Raw genomic sequence first — 22,753 nt, 5'->3', positions numbered from 1 at the left:
CGCTCCACCTCACTTCCACAACGAATTCCGGACATTCCTGAATGACCGATTGCCAAAAAGATGGATTGATCGCGCGAGGGGAGACGACATGCAGCTCTTTTCCTGGCCTCCACGTTCCCCTGACTTAACACCGTGTGACTTGTACCTGTGGGGTTATGTTAAAGACTCTGTTTTTGTACCTCTATTACTGGAAAATCTGCCAGAGCTACGCGCCCGCAACATGAACACCATCGTTGCAATCGATATGGATACACTTAGCCGCATGTGGAACGAATTGAACTATCGGCTTGATGTCTGCTGGGTCACAATTGGAGTCCATATCGAGCACCTATAAGGTATGTTTAAAAACTTGAGAGTTTCTCCATACACTCGTATATTTAAAAATTGTCTACGTTCAATCGTTTGTCCACAAATAGTTTTCGTAATCAGGGAAATCATTTATACTTACTCTGTATATACACATAAAAACAAACAGAATACTGAAAGGAAAATTTTTCCAAATCTTACCTGAAATACACAAAATTCCTTCAACTCCCGAAGCATAAAGAAAGCAATCTTACAATAAACAACTCGCAGATTGGTATGGCTTCAACCAATGTACATAGAGAGCTTAGGTATGCCACTCCGATGCTTGAAGCTCTCATTGGCTAAACGGCTTTGACTTTACCTGGTATGAAGCGAGCAATGATGCTGTACGCGAGATACGGTTAGAAGTGTTGTTATTCCTAAATTTCTCGCGACTGTGAATTACGTGTGCGCATTTTTCTAGAAGTCATGTCATTCCAGCTGATTCGATAAACACTTGAAAGAGATTCAAAAGTTATGAGAGTAGAAATTGCGTTATATTTGGAAGTATATTTTACGGCAAAATAAACTATTGAGTTTCATCCAATATTCGTGCATTAGGACAAAAATATAGCCCTAGAGCATGTACGAGTAGCTATAACGTGCATTCAATTTGCATCAAGTAATAGAATATTAGTATTTACTCTTAGGGAAATATAAGAAAAGATGTTAAATTGACATGCTTATGGATTTATATCAAGAGTACGGCATGAAAATTATGTGTCTAGTGACTTAATTACGATGTCTTTGAAAATGAATTAAACCAAAACTTACTTCTCTTAGCTGCATTTTTTTTATTAGCCTATTTGCTGCTTACTCCTTGCACCCAGATTTCTTATTGTAATAAATATCCTGGTTTGGTTCTTACATACAAGGAAATTATTTTGTTATGAAATTCTGGGAACTTTGATTTAATTAATGAGTAGACTTTTAATATATATATTTTTTCTCTTTTTGAAAAGGTCGCTACATGAAATGCACCAACGACTATTTCAAATTGCACACATTTTTCCAACCACTTTTCACTGGGACATGCAAGACCGCCTTTGGTAATATTTGAGATCTAGTCACTGATCTCTTCTCGCGGAAATGAATAGCAAAGGGGAGTTTCTGTTTCTAAGACATTCATGAGCCCTCTCTGAAAGCGCCCTTGATGCAAGGGCATTTGCAATATCTTCTGAGGACATTTGAATCTTTTATTTTCATTTAAATTAACAACGAATCTGCTCCGATGTGAAACATTTCGAAAGGACTTTATCAATTTCTTTCCTAACATCTCGTTTTATCTTAGGTGGCGACGGTCGTCTTTTTATAGACATGATATACCGTGGGCCCCTAATTTTTTTAAGAGCTGCATTTTTCTTTTACTGCCGCCAAAGTAACTGCATTTTTATTTTATAATACTTTAATTTGATTTTTTAGATTTTATTATTATTATTATTATTATTATTATTATTATTATTATTATTATTATTATTTTGTTATCTACAATTGAATCCGTACTAGTTGACTGAAAGAATTTTGTTTTCTTGGGCGATAATCTAGTCAGAGTATATATTGTTTACTTTCTCACATTTCTGGCTTCATGTCTTAGGTACATCTAGTTAAGTAGACACCTGTAGTACGAGCCAGAACGTTAATAGTTTTCCAATATATTCAAATACTTTTAGGCCCTGCTTGAACTCTAGAGAATATTAATTACTTAAAGCGTCATTTATAATTTATCGGAGAATTGATATGAAAGTAAGGGATGAATACCTCTAGTGTGGTTTCACAAATCTCTTCCATAATCCCCAGAAAGGAAATGCTCGGAACATACGCGAGAATTGTCCGGATTAAACATATCTGTGCGCTTACAACGAGAAATCCTTCTGGAAACAATAAATACGGTTTTTAACTCCTCATTATCAACTAGTAAGACATCTTAACATTTGAGAAAATCACAGAAAATTGAATCTATATTTCATCTGGAACCAAAATCTAATAATGTTTATGTATATGTCCATTGTTTATATTCTAAGGGAATGGAGAAAGATGTGTCAACAGATGGGAGATAAGAAAACAGCGGATTACGAAGAGAGAGGAAAGCTAGCGAGGATAGGCTATCTAATTCATTCCGCGCTGCTCTTCATATCACATGACGTCACGCAGGGATCTGCCAGACAGCAAAACGAATGAGCGTGATTCGGGAAGAGACCCCTTTGGGGTTCAACTTCTTGTCACTAGATGGTGCTTGATGTACAACTATTACATCCTGGAAAAAGTGACTGTCATATTGTAGTTATTGTGCCTCTCAGCCCCTAGGTTATTGCAGAGAACAACCTGGAAGTGTGTGTGCATGAAAAGCCTGGATCAGGTATTTCAACTGCAGGTAATAATTATTCACTTGCATCAAATCCAAGCAAGGTGAAGCAATTTTGTAAATGTGGAAAGGCACGTTTATGCAATATAGAGATAGGGTTAAGTTTATATATATATATAAAAAAAAAACAAGTGCTATAGACGGACTCAGAAGATAAGTAAAATAGAAAACTATTATTGGAACTAAAACGGAAAAAAACTTCGTAAATAATGAGTTATAATAGTTTCTATAATTAATTCCACCCACTCTGATATGCTACTATAAATTTTAAATCGAACAAAACTAAATCAAAATATTAAGTGAAGTTAAAATCATTTGCCATTGCTTGAAACCTTTATTCTCCAGCAGCTTACAGATAGCTACATTTGCAACACATTCAATTTATCCATGCAAAATGAAAGCACCTTATGTCGATGGTATAACAGTGTCGAAGATTTGCCAAGTTTTACGTCGGAAGATTTTGAAATTATTAAAAGAATGAGCTCACAATTCATATCTTTATGAGGAGACAGGCGTTGTCATAATGTAGGTCCAAAGTGAAAGAAATATTTTATAATAGCAAGTATTTCGTACTTGCTCAGAACATCACTGTTATTTTGGAACGTAGTATTCCAAGGTGCTGTTACTTTTTGGAACAGTTCCTTGCAAAGAACTGTTCCAAAATTACATGCTATTTATTCCCACCTCTCTCAGTCACGTTCACGGCAGTATTGATCTCTATGTTTATGCTTGCCTTCTGTGGGTAGGATGATATTGTTACCGCGTTTGGTTCGCAGAGTTCAACATAGTTTAGCTGAGGTCAAGTTATGGAAGAGGTGAATTGCAACTTTTTACTTTCAAGAGATATTACGGATTTCGTCGTCCATAAATGAAAGTGAAGGTTACCTCGATATGTTCCTACAGTACACACGAGAGAAGAAACGCTTTTAAACTTTTCACATTCCTCGGCTTCACGTCACTGAGATATGCGCACAACTAACACATTATCCTTTTGACATACTTCGCTCTCGTGCACTTAGCTATCCCTCATTTAATCCATCTAACTCATAACGAAAAGGAAGTCAAACGTCATGTCAGTTCCATGTTTGATGTGGCGAGATATCGAACATTGACCAAAGTCAATTCAGGTTTCAGTCTTATTTACAGTATTGTCATTGTACTTTAAATTCATGGTGAAACCAGAGTATAGGTAATTAAGTATGGACACTTAGCGTCGGTACCTTTGATGTAGCCGGACTGATTTCAATGACCTTCAAGCCAGCTAGGGCGTGAGATTCTGCTTTCTCCCTAGAGTTGGCGCTGACATCACACCAGCTAGCAGACGACACAGAGGAAATATAACACATACAATTAATACATCTAGGTACATTTTGTATTCAAATAAAATAAATTGGATCCATAAAATAATAAATCCGTCATTAACTGTAATGTCTAGACTCTAGAGTTCCTTTATAATGAGAGTTGAGACGTTTAAATTAAAATATGTAATGATTTGATAGCACTGAAAATGGAAAAACAAAACTCTTATGAGAAGTAAAACCATATACCTATATTATATTATATACAAATATTAAACGAGTTCGATACTTTATTTTATAATATATTATATTATTTTATAATATAATTTATCATAGTTGAAATATAAAAAAAATTACTATTGCAACTAGTTTGCCACTGAGAAATAAGGAAAAGCTGTTAACATGAAATTATTTGAAGCAAAGCGTTACTGGATTATGCAATAAGGTAGGCGATGTTTTTGACCCTGTGTCTCAACTCTATACTCAGTTATTATCTTAGCGTATGCTCGATTGCAGTAACCTCTAGCGTTTGAAAGTGGAACTAAACGGCGGAGCACAGAGAAACAAAATAGGAAAATTCGCTCAGTGTCAATTCTTTATAATCCCTATTCGCTGGTGAAACTAGCGCTGGGGTATTTCCGGTGATTTTGGAAGTGAATATGGATGTATTTGTAAGGGCTTTCGTATGGAGATGCTTTTGTTCATATGGGCCTATGCAAGGCAAACAAAAGCATAAACTAACGAAATCTAACTTATCATAGATTAGTATATACAAGATGTATTAACTGAGTACAAAGGGAACTACCTGTGACCTACTCTCCGCTTCAGACCAGCAAGTTACTGCAGGCTTTATGGGACAACAAACCCTCACATCATAGCCACAGCCAAACAATCAGTAACAATAATTGTCCAAGAGTGTGGGGGAGGTCAAGTATGACAGAGCGTACTGCCTCCTTGTGTATACTATCCATTCTAAAAATGTTTTCTTTTACATCACGCACACAATTTAACTCTGGACTGCTCACCCTATTTTAGACTCATTATTGCTCACCTGGGGTATGTTGTTACCCCACGACATTTCTCTCCTCCTTCCCTCGACTACAAGTAATTAAAACGTTTGTCGTTCAATAGCCCAAGCAATTATTAGATTATTATACTAAACTACAGAAGAAAATGAAGTCACTTGGGGTGACGCGTCACCCGGGTGCATTGCAGGATTAACTAATAGAATAGAATAAAATTAGTGTAACTCATCACAAATCTTATTGGTAGCACCAGTTTGTAATAAAATTTTGTGGCTAATGCCGTATGTTTAGCAGTTTCAGTTACATTGGATAAAAAAGGCAGCACGAAAGTACAAATACACGTTTAACATCATAGTTATTTCGTCGGAACCCAATATTCTTTTCTGGGTTCGCAATTTTTGAAGCATTCTGGCGACTTGTCCATTGTTTCAGTACGACAAGAAAGAGCAAACTAATTGAAGGCACTACACTGACTTATTCTTGCACAGCGATTTGAACCTGAACGAAATTTAAACTAAAAACAAATTGTATACAAAATACACGCAATATTTACACAAATTACAACAGCGAATGGATTGGCAATCGACACTTTCAAACAGGATAGTAATACGTTTGCACGAGCCCAGCGACAAGCAGTAACTGTCACTCAAGACACGGTGGTGGTTTAAAGATTATAATTCTGTACATGCTGAGTTGCAAAATATAAAGGTCCTTTAAATATTTCTTCCAAGAACTATTGTTAAATGAGGAACATAGTTCCCTATTTCAAATGCACAGTAACTTGCTGGTCAGACACGGAGTGTAGTTCAGCGAAATTTTCGCAATAGAAAGATTCATGATCTTTGTATGTACGTAATCAATCATAATTGGTTATTTGTCATGATAACGCCTGCACTAAACATGTACATACTTCTATGTGGGCCTTATCATTGTCACTAGTTAATAACATTTTTACAAATTTAAGATTAAAATGTCATAGCAAATTTAATGAGTTCACCAGCGCAGCTTACTTTCTGTACAACACTTTCAATTACTGAACCTTTTCTTTCAGTTGCGATGGATGAGATCAAGATGGAACCGGAGGTCGATCTGTTCGGTTTACAACGACATGATAGCACATGCGAAAAAAGAGAGAATGCGGATTTATCAGAGGTAAACTGAAAAGACAGACTGTGTATTTTGTTTCTTTGTAGGTCTATAACAGCTCAGTCCTCGAAGTACATGCAATTATTTGTCTACAAGAATAAGCCTAAAGTGCCAATAGTGAGATATTTAAGAATTGACTAACGAAACATTTTTCTAAAAATTCTTATTAACAATAATAGCTCCTTCAGGTTTCTCAATGTTTAATGTTACATATATATCACAGCATAAATATTTAAATTATCTCATTATTATTATTATTATTATTATTATTATTATTATTATTATTATCATCGTTATTACTATTATTATTATCATTATTGTTATTATTACTTACTTACAAATGGCTTTTAAGGAACCCGAAGGTTCATTGCCGCCCTCACATAAGCCCGCCATCGGTCCCTATCCTGTGCAAGATTAAGCCAGTCTCTATCATCATACCCCACCTCCCTCAAATCCGTTTTAATATTATCCTCCCATCTACGTCTCGGCCTCCCTAAAGGTCTTTTTCCCTCCGGTCTCCCAACTAACACTCTATATGCATTTCTGGATTCGCCCATACGTGCTACATGCCCTGCCCATCTCAAACGTCTGGATTTCAAGTTCCTAATTATGTCAGGTGAAGAATACAATGCGTGCAGTTCTGTGTTGTGTAACTTTCTCCATTCTCCTGTAACTTCATCCCGCTTAGCCCCAAATATTTTCCTAAGCACCTTATTCTCAAACACCCTTAACCTATGTTCCTCTCTCAGAGTGAGAGTCCAAGTTTCACAGCCATATAGAAGAACCGGTAATATAACTGTTTTATAAATTCTAACTTTCAGATTTTTGGACAGCAGACTGGATGATAAGAGCTTTTCAACCGAATAATAACACGCATTTCCCATATTTATTCTGCGTTTAATTTCCTCCCGAGTGTCATTTATATTTGTTACTGTTGCTCCAAGATATTTGAATTTTTCCACCTCTTCGAAGGATAAATCTCCAATATTTATATTTCCATTTCGTACAATATTCCCGTCACGAGACATATAGGGACTCTGCTGTATGTTTCACTGAGACACATTTTAATTAATCGAACTAGTTTCTTGGGAATACCAAATTCAATAAGAATATCATATAATACTTCCCTCTTAACCGAGTCATATGCCTTTTTGAAATCTATGAATAACTGATGTACTGTACCCTTATACTCCCATTTTTTCTCCATTATCTGCCGAATACAAAAAATCTGATTACTATTATTATTATTATTATTATCATCATCACTATTTCTTACCAATATTTATTATTGTCACACTATCATTACTTATCCAACTTTCATTATTTATTTCATGCTGTGTACTAGCATAGTGTTTGAGAAGAACTACGTATGGGTGGTTTGGTGTGTATACCCCTCACCCTACGTGTGGGTGTTTTGCTTGATGGTACACAGCAAACCACCTACGATGACTCTGTTTTCAGCATACATTAAACCAAATAGAATGCCCACACGTAAGCTGAGACGCACATATACTACATCACCTATTTTAAATCTACAAGCATATATTTCTGCTAACACCACGATGTCTTGCTACTATTTGGATGCAGTCACCTATATACATAATCAATAAATCCAAGATTGAAGAACAGCCAAATGTATTGCAAAAACAACCACCTATGATCATTTGTAACGACATGACAATACGACACATAAGATTTTATTATTTTATCGTTACTATTTATCATTAATCATCTCTCATTGTTTTATAACACTTTGTCCTTTAAATCTATTGCTATTACCATTTCACTTATAATTAACAAATTCAATTTAAACCTTTCATATCACTGATTTTCGTACTTAGCAATAATTTAATGCGTGTCATTTAACCATTCACATATGTTTGTAACATGAGTTATATGTATATACAATCACAATTGTCCTTCAAAATTTACATGTTTCAATTCAATTTTACAAAAACTTTTATTTAACTACATAATACATAAAACTCATGACATTTATCTGTCATGTATATTACAATGTATAATCGTTAATTTGTTCCAAGTTCTAGATTACGTGTTTTAACATATCTGATGATGCCGAAAAGGCGAAAACGTTAATACTTTATACATATTGTAGCAAATAAACATTTGCAAATAGATAAATCTTATGATTGAACTCAAAATCTTTTTCACTATATTATATTAGATTTATCTGAATACAAAATGAATTGCAAAATAATATCGTTAGAACTGATACCACTATAATCGGTACCATTTAATAGCATTGCACAATGGAGAGGTGGTATTATATATGTATTGGAGTTTGCTAAAGAATGCCCTTCATTGTTCGTTCATACATTCAGCATTCTTTCCAAAGGTAAGTCTTTCACTGCAAACCCAGCTTTCGCCAAATTTTCCTGCTTTCTGCGGTTCTGATTGTCTCCTCATATGATCCATATATCTATTAAGCATGATGTCAACTTGAAAATAGCTAAAATAACTTATTTATGATATCTTCATGTTTTGTAGGATGGGAATTTATCGCATCTGGAAGTGGCAGGCATCAAAGCAGAATTTGTGGATCGCTATTATGATCTCACATCTGAAATAAAAGTTGAAGACACTCCACAGCCTTTTAGCTTTCCTAAAGTGAAGGCTGAAGTTGAAAGTACTCCTGTGCCTATTACCTCTCCTATGGTGAAATCTGAAGTTGATGTAAGTGTTGAATATCAATATGCATATATACTTACAGTGTATTTTAGGTATATCAGAACCATTAACATTCTCAGAAAACTACTACAGTTTTTTTTGCAATGTAGTTTTAAATATACTCCCGCCTCATTTTTGCTTATGAAGTAAAATAATATCCACAATATCCACAAACGATTAGGGAAAACGCGGAAATTCTACTTGAAGGAAGTAAAGCGATAGGGTTGGAAGTAAATCACGAAAAGACTAAGTATATGATTATGTCTCGTGACCAGAATATTGTACGAAATGCAACTATAAAAATTGGAGATTTATCCTTCGAAGAGGTGGAAAAATTCAAATATCTTGGAGCAACAGTAACAAACATAAATGACACTCGGGAGGAAATTAAACGCAGAATAAATATAGGAAATGCCTGTTATTATTCGGTTGAGAAGCTCTTATCTTCTAGTCTGCTGTCAAAAAATCTGAAAGTTAGAATTTATAAAACAGTTATATTACCGGTTCTTCTGTATGGTTGTGAAACTTGGACTCTCACTTTGAGAGAGGAACAAAGATTAAGGGTTTTTGAGAATGAGGTTCTTAGGAAAATATTTGGGGCTAAGAGGGATGAAGTTACAGGAGAATGGAGAAAGTTACACAACACAGAGCTGCACGCATTGTATACTTCACCTGACATAATTAGGACCATAAAATCCAGACGTTTGAGATGGGCAGGACATGTAGCATGTATGGGCGAATCCAGAAATGCATATAGATTGTTAGTTGGGAGGCCAGAGGGCAAAAGACCTTTGCGGAGGTCGAGACGTAGATGGGAAGATAATATTAAAATGGATTTGAGGGAGGTAGGATATGATGGTAGAGACTGGATTACTCTTGCTCAGGATAGGGACCAATGGCGGGCTTATATGAGGGTGGCAATGAACCTCCGGGTTCCTTAAAAGCCAGTGAGTAAATAAATAAGTAAAATAATATTGCGCAAACATATATTTTAGACTATTACTACGTCACACTTCTTTTTACCAATAAAACGGTACGAAAGGACGTCTTTCAACCAATCATGGCAGCTTATCTCACAATTTTATCGCGTCCCTAGCATTTCTTTAATTGTATCGCATCCCTAGCATTTGTTTATTTTAATCACTACCCTAGCATTTGTTTCTTGTTTGCCAACATTTCAAACTGCACTGATCTGGACGTCAAAAAACAGAAAATTACAAACTACCTCCAGTTGATGCACAGCACTGTCAAATATGACTCGCACTCGCATTCAAGAACAAGAATTAATAAAGATCACATCTTCCCTGAAACCGTATTTAGAAATAAATGAAGAGCACCATTCGGAAATCCTGAATAAGTTGAGGGATATACCATGTACATCAACGAGTTCACTTCTTTTATGCATACATCCAATATAACATCAACTGAACCACCAATCACCAAAACATTCAAATTTGAAAATTGTACTTTCAATAATAGTTTCTTTTAAAATTATTCATGTTTATTTTTTATTTCATCATCGTTAATTAAAACCTTTCTTGTTTATTTCATCATTCCTAATTAAAACTCTTCTAACACTCGTTTATATTATTTAGGTTATGTTTGTTATATCTTCTGCTATATGATATTAAGGATAGTGACGTATCAGAGATTGTTTAATACTAAGATTTATTGAAAATCATCTGTCAAGTAACGTTGCTTACTGGGATCCTAATGATTGAAGTGGAATGCAAATGTTTTAATAAAAATGAAACTGAATCAACAAAGCCTTCTTGACTAGTAACCGTCCACAGAGTTCAATGAAGATCCCATAGTTGGCACAACTGATAACAAGAAAGCAGCTACTGCCATCTAGCATAATGTTGAGATGGTACAATACTACATTTGAAGACAGTTGTATTTTCGTTAGTCAATGAATATTTTATTGTATAGGGTGCGTCAGAAAGAACGGATGGATTTCACAGGGCAAGAAAATTGTAAGGATTCATCAACTCAAAAATTTATTGTTATCAACAGATTCACCAATACATGGAGTTTATTTACGGTATACAACAGCATCCATATGATGTCCTTGGCTTTCGATACAGGCATCGAGGCATTTTCTGAAGTTCGCAGTCACTTTCACAGTCATAGCTGGTGGAATTGTCGCGATTTCTTCACGAATCGCTGTCTTCATTTCGTCCAGTGTATGTGGTTACTTACGCCTTCAAATGGTCCCAAAGAAAGAACTCGCAGGGCGCGAGATCTTACCGTAACCTCGGACAATCTCAGTGCAATAGCATGTTTGCGGGCTGATAGTTGAGGTGGCCGACAACCTACTGTCTGTTTCCACATTTGCAGGTGTACACGCGCTCCGTGTTCGTCCAGGTGATTTCTTCTTTAATGTTGAACCTGTGTGGTACGAAATGAAGCCACCCACCGCAAAATTGTATTCCGAGTTGGAATCCTAGCGTGACGTCCGATGTCGAAATGAGTCCTGAGTGGCGATCACAGACTCTTCATTTTCCAAAAATGTCTCTGCGATGAAAGCACGTTGTATGCCAGACCATTCCATGTTCTCAACTGAAAATGCATTCTCTTGCTGACCCAACAATCGTGGTCCTCCTCACTCTATCCCTCCCCTCGCTGCGTATCGATAGTTTGAAATCCATCCTTTCTTTCTGACGCACCCTGTATTTGAGTACATTGTTACTTCTAATCTTTATATACTTTCTTCTAATCGTGTAATAGTCAATTAAATCCCACTCGAGTTTTGATTTTCTCTAGATAAATCAAAACCTCTAGTGAGATTACTGTTGATAAAAAACAAAGGCTTATCACAAATGCAGGGAATAATTGGGATGTAGCAACTGGATTTCACTGGAACTTTACTAGGTATATAATTATATTTGTTGTAAGTGATCTATACTTAACTGTCTTTGTTATTAAGTATGGGGTTCAAAGTTATATAGGCTTATTCAAAAATCACGACAGATTCGAAACTCCTCCCACTTAGTTAACCCATAAGTAGACGCGCCTAACTTTGTAACATTATGAGTCACTTGGGGTGTTGCTGACACCTCACACGTAATGGGCTCTGTAGCCTATTTTATTAGTGAGCATTTAAAATATCGATCTTTCCTATTTTACAACTATCTGAGATACTTTAATACCTTTCACAATATTATAATTAATATACACATAATGGTAATATTTCAATATTGGTGGACAGGTATAATTCGAACGTCTATTCATTCCTAATCACAATTTACTTCTTTTTTTCCTTTCCAGACCACTTTCTTGATTTTTCTGTACGCACAGTCACTACTTAACATCCAATGAGAAATTGAGACGGTGTTGGGTGAAGTTCCTGGGTAGCTCAGTTAGTAGAGCATTGGTTCGTTCAGCCAAAGGTTCCGTGATCGATACCCAGTCCCTGAACAATTTTTCGCTTCAAATTATTCACGTCTGCTTCACAGGGAGCTTTACGTGAAAGCTAGATTACTTTAGATACGTTAACAGAAAACTACAATTTCAAGTCGTAAGAAGTTTGTGTGCAGTCGATGTGGGCTTCTGGCATCTTGTCAGTCCACTAGAGTTACGTGAACATCAAGGGAAAAATTGAGACAATGTCGGTTGAAGTTCTTTGGTAGCTCAGTTGGTAGAGTGTTGGTGTGTTCAGACGAAGGTCCCGGGATCGTTCCCCGGCCTAGAAACAATTTATCTCTTGAAATTATTCAAATATGCTTCTCAGGGAACTTCACCTGAAAACTACATTTGCATCCATTCTTATTATTTGTTATACAAGTATGATGCATCAGTTCTTCATAGATTTCAAAAAGTCAAATGACTCAGTAAGAGAGAAGTATTGTATGATATTCTTATTGAATTTGATATTCCCAAGAAACTAGTTCGATTAATTAAAATGTGTCTTAGTGAAACGTACAGCAGAGTCCGTATAGGCCAGTTTCTATCTGATACTTTTCCAAGTCATTATGGGCTAAAGCATGGAGATGCACTATCACCTTTACGTTTTAACTTTGCTCTAGAGTATGCCATTACGAAAGTTCAGGATAACAAACAGGGTTTGGAAATAAACGGGTTAAATCAGCATTTCGTCTCTTTGGATGACGTGAATATGTTAGGAAAAAATCCACAAATGATTAAAGAAAACACGAAAATTTTACTTGAGGCACGTAAAGTGATAGGTTTCGAATTAAACCCCGAAAAGACAAAGTATATGATTAGGTCTCGTGACCGGAATATTTACAAAATCGAAACATAAAAATTGGAGATCTATCCTTCAAAGAGGTGGATAAATTCAAATATCTTGGAGTAACAGTAACAAAATAAATATGGGAAATGCGTGTTATTATTCGGTTGAGAAGCTTGTGTCATCTAGTCTGCTGTAAAAACTCTGAAAGTTAGAATTTATAAAACAGATATATTACCGGTTGTTCTGTATGGTTGTGAAACTTGGACTCTCACTTTGAGAGAGGAACAGAGATTAAGGGTGTTTGAGAATAAGGATCTTAGGAAAATATATGGGGATAAGAGGGATGAAGTTACAGGAGAATGGAGAAAGTTACACAATGCAGAACTGCACGCATTGTATTCTTCATCTGACATAATTAGGTACATTAAATCCAGACGTTTGTAAAGGGGAGGGCATGTAGCACGAATGGGCAAATCCATAAATTCATATAGAGTGTTAGTTGGGAGACCGGAGGGAAATATACCTTTGAGGAAGCCGAGACGTAGATGGGACACTATAATATTAAAATGGATTTGAGGGAGGTGGGATATGATGATAGAGAGTGGATTAATCTTGGATCGATGGTGGGCTTATGTGATGGCGGCAATGAACCTTCGAGTTCCTTAAAAGTCATTTGTAAGTAAGTCAGTAAGTATACAAATACAAATATATAGTTTAGTCAGTCACTATTTCAAATACAGGCACTGGGTGTAGGCGTCACCCAACACCACTTAAATCATTATTATCTTGAGTTTGCGAATCCCGTTTTCAAACATGTTTACAGTTGATGAATTTAAATACTATTATAGTCACAATCATGCCATGGTATGAAAGAAAAATTTCACAACTTCGATTGGGAATCGAACCTGCGACTTCCTGTTCTCCGGTCAGGCGCTCTACCACTGAGCGAGGTTGTGAAATTTTTCTTTCATACCATGACATGATTGTGACTATAATACACTCAGGGACAAAAAAAACCGGACACTTCTATATTTGCTTGTATTTTGTTGCCAATTATTTCAAAACGAAACAAAACCCATTTAAACACAATAATGTTCCATTTAGCACCTTATACGACAACATTTGAAAAAAAAAAAATCTCTCATGAGAAAATTTACAAAAAAATACAAAGGGCGTATAACTATGGCATCGTTTGGTCTAATTGTTTTTTCATTTTATGGTGCCTTAAACATTAAAAACTCTTTTTAATAACGGGTATTACCCCCTCTGGCTTGAATAACTGCATCCATACGTGTTGGCATGCTTTCAATTTGGTTAGCAATGTCTTCTTGAGGAATAAGTTCCCATTCTTTGCCAAGTGCTCGCCTCAACTCTTGTAATGATTCTGGTCTCGGTCGTCTATTCTTAACACGCTGTCCCAGCATGTCCCACATGTGTTCAATTGCGTTTATGTCTGGACTCCTTGCTGGCCATGGAAGAACATGGATTCCCACTTCTTGGAGATAATCTCCGACCGCATGGGCAATATGCGGCCGTCCATTATCATGCATTAAAACAAAATTATCGCCTACAAATTGGCTAAATGGCACAACATGATCAGCCAAACATTCATTTATATACCTATCAGCTGTTAGTCTTCCATTTTCAACAAAAACCAACTCTGTACGAGGATCTGTACACACTCCTGCCCAAACCATCACTCCACCACCTCCATACGGCACATTTTTGGAAATGCAACACTGTGAAAATCGTTCTCCCCTCCTTCTCCAAACTCTTTCACGTCCATCAGGTGAGCACAGATTGAAACGGGACTCATCGGTGAACAGAACACAGCTCCACTGTCCATTTCTCCAATCCTGTGATCATTTGCAAAACGCAGTCATTCAACTCGATGCATCCTGAGAAGTCTGGGACCAGTTGCAGGTCTACTTGATATCAGTCCACTTGCTTTCAACCTCCTCCTAACTGTTTTGGCCGAAATTGGGCGTCCATGCATGTTAACAAATTGCTGGGCTACACTAGTAGCTGGCAGGTTGCGCTCCCTAAGAACTCTCAACACCATATACCTGTCTTCATTTGGATTTGTAGCTGTTGGACGGCCCGAACCTGGTCCTCTGGTATATTCTAGGGTCTCTCTATACCGTTTTATGGCATCATGGTTCGTGCTTCTAGCCATATTCATAACATTTGCAATGTAACGTACACTGCGTCCATCATCGTAAAGGGCTACAGCTCAAGCCACATCTTCAGGTCGCATCTTGTTTTAAGACAAATGTTACAACCCCACTTAAACTCAGAAAATGTAAAAATAAAGAAATAACGAATGATAACGATAATGAAGCACAAAATGGTTGAGACAAAATTGTTATAGCTGAGACTCCGAAAGCAAAATTGGAATATTTGGTTGTAATGGCTTGTTTATAAAACAAAAAACAATCAACAATGTATACACGTCTCCATAACAACAGATGGCTACCATAATATTGTATGAGAAGGTAATGTTTTGCAAAATACCAGCAAATATTAAAGTGTCCGGTTTTTTTTGTCCCTGAGTGTAGTATTTAAATTCATTAATATGTCACATCAACAGACGTGTATACGTCACCAAACATCGTAAGATGGAGATTATATTTACGGTTATTGTTTCCTTACCAATTCTAAGAAAGGTAATGAAAGTTTCAGAACTACACGCTTACTAAATATGTATATATGACTAAGGTATTGACAATAACCCATGCGACTGCTTAAGGGTTAAGAAGTAAGTTTATAGAGAAATGAAAATATAATTTACGATGTAAAGTTGTCCGTGTTATTCTGTCACAAACAAATTTGGGATGCTAAGCCACACTTTTGACTAGTTCACCTGGTGTCTATACCCATATTTTTGTTTTTTGTTTTTTTTTTTTGTTTTTTTTTGTTTTTTTTTTTTTTTTTGACAATGCATCCTCCATATTCCAAATTTTTTTCCAAAATCTTTTATGAATTTACAAAAGGCGCCTTTACGTCGTTTAGTATGATCATGGCCTAGAAAACCATTTTGATCTGCCATGGATTTCGTAAGTTCTAATATTCTACAACATTCGAGAATGACATTTTTGAAGTACCACTTCTCAGTCAGTTTGCAATTCTGAATTTTCCGAATCCTGAGGACAATCCATGTTCTATATTTAATACTAATGGTGAGTAAGTCCAATTCGTACATGTGGAGAAGTGATTATTTTGCGGTTTATTTTCCCGAAAAAGAAAATAATAAATCGTGTTAGAATGTCAGGTTCTTGGAGAATAAATCTTTCAATAGTATCATATACCAGACAAATGAATTAATGTTAAAATCTTTATCAATTTCCTATTTATTTACCTCAAACATTGTAGCAAATTGTGGCTGCATACTATGCACATTTTTTCAATGTAGAAATTTGATTCCAATGAGCTTACAGTGAAATAACCTGAATTTGAGGAAATATATGTGAAGGACGATAATGAATGGAGTTTGGAGAAAAATTCTTCTATTTTGTAAACCTACTAAAAATTTTATAGGACTCATTAAGCAGGTCAGGTCTGACTTAGAAAACAAATCACCAACATGGTTAACTAAATTTGTCTTCATTATTTGTTCGTCTTTCCAGGAAGATCCATTGGATCTGGACAGAGTTCAGCAGGAAGAGAAAGTGGAAGTGACTTCAAAGGAGGATGAATTTCTGCTTGAGAGGTGAGTGTAGTGTGCTTGGTTCACTTCTTCCAACCTTTAACAACTTCATTTAATGATGGCGTAAGTCATATACATTATGGTGTATGACAGTGTATTGTATGTAATAGATAAATTTGTTTATTCATATACATGCTTCTGTATATCTTAGTACTGAAATGACTTAATATATACATTAGAATAACTTTTTACTTTTTAACAAATCTCTGAGTGTTTACGTTTTTTTTTTTTTTCACAAATTAGTGATTGTTCTGGAAGAGGTTTTAAACGAAATGGGAAGAACTAGTTTGTAATTGTTTTAATTTTTATTTTATTGGGTTATTTTACGATGCTGTATCAACATCTATGTTATTTAGCGTCTGAATGAAATGGTGATAATGCTGGTGAAATGAGTTCGGGGTCCAGCACAGAAAGTTAGCCAGCATTTGCTCGTATTGGGTTGAGGGAAAACCCCGGAAAAAACCTCAACCAGGCAACTTGCCCCTACCGGGATTCGAACCTGGGCCACCTGGTTTCGCGGCCAGACGCGCTGACCATTACTCCACAGGTGTGGACTTGTAATTGTTGCCACGATTATTATCTGAAATAAATTTCATTAAATTATACTACTTTCTGACACTTGAAATGGTAAGGCAGGAATGTTTATCTGGTTGCTTCAACCAGAATCAGACTGAAACTCGGCACTGGAAATTTCATCGTTCTTTTTCAATATTCCATATAATAAAGTAGGTACAGTAGAATTCCTCGTATCCGGCAACTTTGGGACAAGGCGAGTGCTAGAAGACTTATTTTGCTGGATGGTTAGAAAATAGGTTTATAGGTTATATAAAGACACAGTACTGCTCATCAGAATGACTACTACCGCGGTGGAATCGGAGATTACGAATAAAGCTCTCCACTCGTGATATCCGATACTACCATAGGTGGAACAGGGGGCATAATAGTCCTAATAAATGTCACCCGAAGTCTGAGATTTCCCAAAAAAATTGACTCACTTCCTTCGTGTGTCTATGGGCAGATCTCAGATCTCTCGTGAGTTTACTATAGACTATTTCGTTTATATGACGTCATTCCGTTTTCGACCAATGAAGTGTAATTAAATTTTGAATTCCAACCAATCACAGTCAGACTTTGCGATAATTTCTGCAGCTAGATTTATCGCTATCAATTTATCGCGTGGTCGTTCTTTTGTTTAGTCGTTGTCGCCAACTGTTTCCCCGTAAATTGATGAACATGAATACATTAAGATACAACTACACGGTTAAACTTTTCTTTCAACTTTAAAGCATTGAATGCAAGATTGATATTTAATATTAATTAATATATTTACGCAGTGAAGACCACTTTCAAAACGGCGCACCATGTAGACACAAAATCTTTATGCATCTTAATTGAACGTACCTTTTAAACTTGATTCTATTCTTCCCACATTGCACGCATATGCGATTGGAATATTGAACTGTGTAGATGCAGCTTTAGTTCCGTTACACACTACAGCGAGAATGCGTTTGTCGAGCTATAAAAAATGCTTTCGTGTAGCACTCATTGTAAGTAACGGTCCAAACAAGGCACAGCTGACATTGGTCCTGCTTCCACAGGTAGGCCTAACGTAACCTATAAAATTGTAGCCTATAACATTTGTATTGAAATTAAACAATTAATAGACGTTCAAATTTATGTAACATCATCGCATATCAAACTCAAATACCTTGCATAGTAATAATGTCTTCGATCAAACTGCCTTTTGTATGGCGTAATAAAATTCGTGTTTTAATTAGGCCTATCTATACAGAGATGGCTTCACTGTGTAGCAACATGTCTGGCTGTGAATACATAGGCATTGGTATATAGCTGTCCCCACTGTTACTGTTAAATTAAATTATGATTTCAGCAGATAATGAAAATGTATTTGTTATAATAATAAGAGAAAAGTGCAGTACATGTAATTAACAATGTTAAACCTGTATTTCGCTTTTCGCAATTGGCATTACTGAATAATAACATCGAATTTCTCTATTGCAATAATCGATATTCATCTACGAGTATTTCAACTTCACAATGTCTGAATAGGTTAAGTATTCGTTAATATACAATTATTAACATTTTGTGATCGAATTTTAGGGATATATTATTTAAATTTTTATTTTATTCACGAAATAGTCCTAATAAATGCCACTAGATGTCTGAGATTTCCCAGATAAATCCACTCGCGATCTCAGACCTCTCGTGACATTACTACAGATAAATTTTCATTTCAGCAATGGCAGTCATGTTAAGAAGAGTGAGTCATCAGAATGCAATGGGATTGTTCGTGATGAACAGAATTTGATACATAGTGACATCTGCAGACGTGACGGTTCAATAGGTTGTAACACAAGCCATGACTCTATCAAGTGTAATAATATATGTAAGAAGGATTCTTTAACGGTTCAGTCTCATACATTGAAGAAGTCATTCAAATGCGATGTCTGTGGAAAGTGTTTCACACGATCAACTACATTAAAACAGCACTACCGCATACACACAGAGGTGATGCCATTCAAATGTGATCTGTGTGAAAAGTCTTTCTCATTATGGTGTAGTTTAAAACGTCACTCCCGCATTCACTCAGGGGAGAAACCATTCAAATGTGATACGTGTGGAATGTGTTTCTCACAGTCAGCTTATGTAAAAAGGCACTCACGCGTACACACAGGGGAGAAACCATTCAAATGTGATACGTGTGGAAAGTGTTTTTCACAATCGGGAAGTCTAAATTATCACTCCCGTATACACACAGGTGAGAGACCATTCAAATGTAATCTGTGTGTAAAATGTTTCTCAAATAAAGCCAGTCTAAAGTGTCACTCCCGTATTCACACAGGCGAGAAATCATTGAAATCCGATCTGTGCGAAAAGTCTCTCTCACGGTCGGAACGTCTAGAAAGTCACTTCAGAATTCATATAGGGCAGAAACGATACACGTGTGATATTTGTGGAAACTGTTATACAAAATCTTCAAGTCTAAAAAGTCATTTCCGCATTCATACAGGGGAGAGGCCATTCAAATGTGATCTGTGTGGCAGTTGTTTCGCAAAATCGGGAACTCTGAAACTTCACTCTCGTATACACACAGGGGAGAGACCATTCAAATGCGATCAGTGTGGAAAATCTTTCTCACAATTGATTAATCTTAAAAATCACTCACTCGTTCACACAAGGGAGACGCCATTCAAATGTGATACGTGTGGAAAGTCTTTTTCACGTGTGGATCATCTAAAACGTCATTCCCGCGTTCACTCAGGCGAGAGACCATTTGTATGCGAAGTTTGTGGGAAGTGTTTTTCTCAATTTTCGCATCTGAGAAGTCATTCAGTCCTACACACTAGCAAAATGCTTTCCTAATGTGATTAGTGTGGAAAGTATTTCATTTTCAAAGTAAAGCTGATAAGGCATATATGCCTGCACGCAGGGCAGGGATAATTTGTAAATGTGCAAACTTACTTGCTGGGAGACAGGAAAATTTACATACACATCCTCGTTCATGCTAAGATATGCAAAGTGATTCTTGGCAACAGAATATCCCAAAGTAGATATTCAGCATTTTTTCTTGCATGTTACGTCCTGAAGTGCAGTGCATGACATTTCTAATTTAGATTTATAACAAATCTGTAACACCATTAATTTGAGCGTTCGTTGCCATATATTGGAGCAAAAATATTTATACCATAGAGTATATATTTTAGACACGACGTTCACAGTGAATATTTACATTTTAATTTACATGCTTTCGTAGCGAATATTATTTTAGTTTATATATCCATATGTTTTGCTGAATAGTGTTTTTACCTAAACTTCCAATAAATTCTGTGACATTCGATGTTTTGAATAAAAACAAATTGGTGGAAGAATTTTATTTTGTAATATATGTACAGTAAAATCCCGATAAGACACTGTACAAAAGAAAACTTGTAAAGCGCGTATTAGGTGGGTATATTAATTTTGACTTATATACAGTACTTATTAGCATTTTTCTTTATTGAAATACACGATTCATTAAAGGTAATAGAGTATTACTGCATTATTTAATTACTCTACTGTGCTTCGAAGATATTTACAGTATGTACTATATTTAATTCTTTCGAAAAAAAAGTCATTTATAGCTGTTTGCCGTGTGCGTGTTCTCCAAGTCCTCATGTTTACCACACTTCACTTTCCTGCGCTTACATCCTCCTGACGACGTCGCAGCTGCAGTGATTGAGTTGCGATTCTTTATTATCGTCCTTAAAGTCGATGATGGGATTCCTAATGAATCAGAGAGTTGTTTCTGATTAAGAAAACTGTTTTCATCGTATTTTTGTAAGATTTCCAATTTTTCCGCCAGAGCGCTTTTCGTTTCACATTAATTATTATCACAGCCACAGACAACAAATTGACCAGCAGAAATTTCCAGAATTTTATTACAGTCGAGTGAGGAATGTTGTCTCAGAGCAATGGTTAGGAACAGGTTGAGGTATTGTAACCACATGTAGGCTATAATCGCGTAGGTAGAAGATTCGAATAAGAGAGCGTACAATATGAAGGATTAAGTGCGCAGGTAAAGGTTCGAAAATCAGTACTTTTCAGGTTAATTACACCAGTGAGTTCAATGGCCAAAATATTTCATTGCTGTTACAGTAAATTGCTGAAAATTACATAGAAAATATTTCACAAATGTAGCATATTATGGGGAACTTGAGTGCAACAAACAGGGTGTTTTATAAACGCGTTATATATAAAATGTAGAGGGACCAGACAAAACAAGCGTAATACACTGGATAGCGTCTTATCGAGGTTTTACTGTAGTTCCACATATTAAAATAATCACATTATACCTATCATTTATTAAAAATTGTCCACAGTCACGCGAAATTTTTAGCCAAGTAACTCTTGCACTACTAATGAATTCGATTGGAAAGTCCGCTACTTCTCCCAGCAAGGAGTGCTTCAAGCATGCCATATTGAGGTCTTGTCTTGCAGGTTATACCAGCGAATAGGGATTATAAAGAATGGACACTGAGCGAATTTTCCTGTGTTTTGTTTGTCTGTGCGCCAGCGGCTAGTTCCACTTTCAAGCGCTAGAGGTAGTGTAATCGAGCATACGCTAAGATAATAATTGAGAATAGAATTAAGACACAGTATCCAAACATGGCATACATTATTGCATAATCCAGTAACGCTTTGCTTCAAATAAATTCAAGTTAACAGCTTTTCCTTATTTCTCAGTGACAAACTAGTTGTAATAATAATATTTTATATTTCAGATATCATAAATCACATTATAAAATAATATAATACATTATAAAATTAAGTATCGAATTCGTTTAATATTTGTATATAATATAATATAGGTATGTGGTTTTACTTCTCGTAAGAGTTTTGTTTTTCCATTTTCAGCGCTATCAAATCATTACATATTTTAATTGTTGTTGGGGTCAACGTCTGAACTCTCATTATGAAGGAACTCTAGAGTCTAGACATTACAGTTAATGAAGGATTTATTATTTTATGGATACAATTTATTTTATTTAAGTACATAATGTACCTAGATGTATTAATTGTATGTGTTATATTTCCGCTGTGTCGACTGCTAGCTGGTGTGATGTCAGTGCCAACTCTAGGGAGAAAGCAGAATCTGACGCTCTAGCAGCCTTGAAGGTCATTGAAATCGGTCCGGCTACATCAAAGGTACCGACGCGAAGTGTCCATTCTTTATAATCCCTATTCGCTGGTTATACTCCAACCACTGAACACATATTGAAATGAAAACAATTGAGGTAAGGTTTTTCGGAGGGCAGTCCCCAGTTTAAAAAAAATGAGCAACACGGTGCTCCAGCCACGTGTGTTTTTTATACGGATTTTTTTTTTTTTTTTTTTTTTGATTTTGTAATTTTATATAAGTTCCTGAGATGTTTTTAAATGTATGTATGTTTTAATAGAATTAAATGGTTATAATATGCGTAGCAGGTC

General features: G+C 35.9%; 2 protein-coding genes across 4 annotated transcripts in view; both read left to right on the top strand.

The window, feature by feature from the left end:
• Nucleotides 1-3,429: 3,429 nt before the first annotated feature.
• Nucleotides 3,430-22,720, top strand: LOC138691833 (zinc finger protein 235-like). Of its 2 annotated transcripts, none has more exons than XM_069814327.1 (5): nt 3,430-3,522; nt 6,082-6,182; nt 8,685-8,870; nt 16,686-16,768; nt 19,024-22,720. In XM_069814327.1, exons 2-5 carry the CDS (start codon nt 6,087-6,089, stop codon nt 20,147-20,149), a joined length of 1,491 nt encoding a protein of 496 aa, XP_069670428.1. In that variant the 5' UTR covers nt 3,430-3,522; nt 6,082-6,086; the 3' UTR covers nt 20,150-22,720. The 2 variants fall into 2 exon arrangements, with proteins under 2 accessions (XP_069670428.1, XP_069670429.1); XM_069814328.1 differs by having other exon boundaries at nt 22,378-22,709.
• Nucleotides 4,541-22,753, top strand: part of LOC138691834 (zinc finger protein 235-like) — a 50,904-nt gene continuing 32,691 nt past the window's right edge. The window contains exon 1 of one of the 2 annotated variants that reach the window (XM_069814332.1): nt 4,541-4,676. The gene's annotated coding sequence lies outside the window, so the exon portion shown is untranslated. The remainder of the gene's footprint in view (nt 4,677-22,753) is intronic. The other variant, XM_069814330.1, reaches the window with a different exon arrangement.

Source organism: Periplaneta americana, chromosome 16 (genome assembly GCF_040183065.1).
Source record: "Periplaneta americana isolate PAMFEO1 chromosome 16, P.americana_PAMFEO1_priV1, whole genome shotgun sequence".
In the NCBI taxonomy this organism is placed as follows: Eukaryota; Metazoa; Arthropoda; class Insecta; order Blattodea; family Blattidae; genus Periplaneta; species Periplaneta americana.
The sequence above is the reverse complement of the archived record's forward strand: the minus strand, read 5'-3'. Positions and strand labels throughout refer to the sequence as shown.

Bases quoted from the DNA above. Each gene is read 5' to 3' on its own strand.
- LOC138691833 (XM_069814327.1), top strand. From the start codon at position 6,087: ATGGATGAGATCAAGATGGAACCGGAGGTCGATCTGTTCGGTTTACAA. The intron at 6,183-8,684 runs GTAAACTGAAAA...CATGTTTTGTAG, and splicing joins AGAATGCGGATTTATCAGAG to GATGGGAATTTATCGCATCT. The intron at 16,769-19,023 runs GTGAGTGTAGTG...TTTTCATTTCAG, and splicing joins GATGAATTTCTGCTTGAGAG to CAATGGCAGTCATGTTAAGA.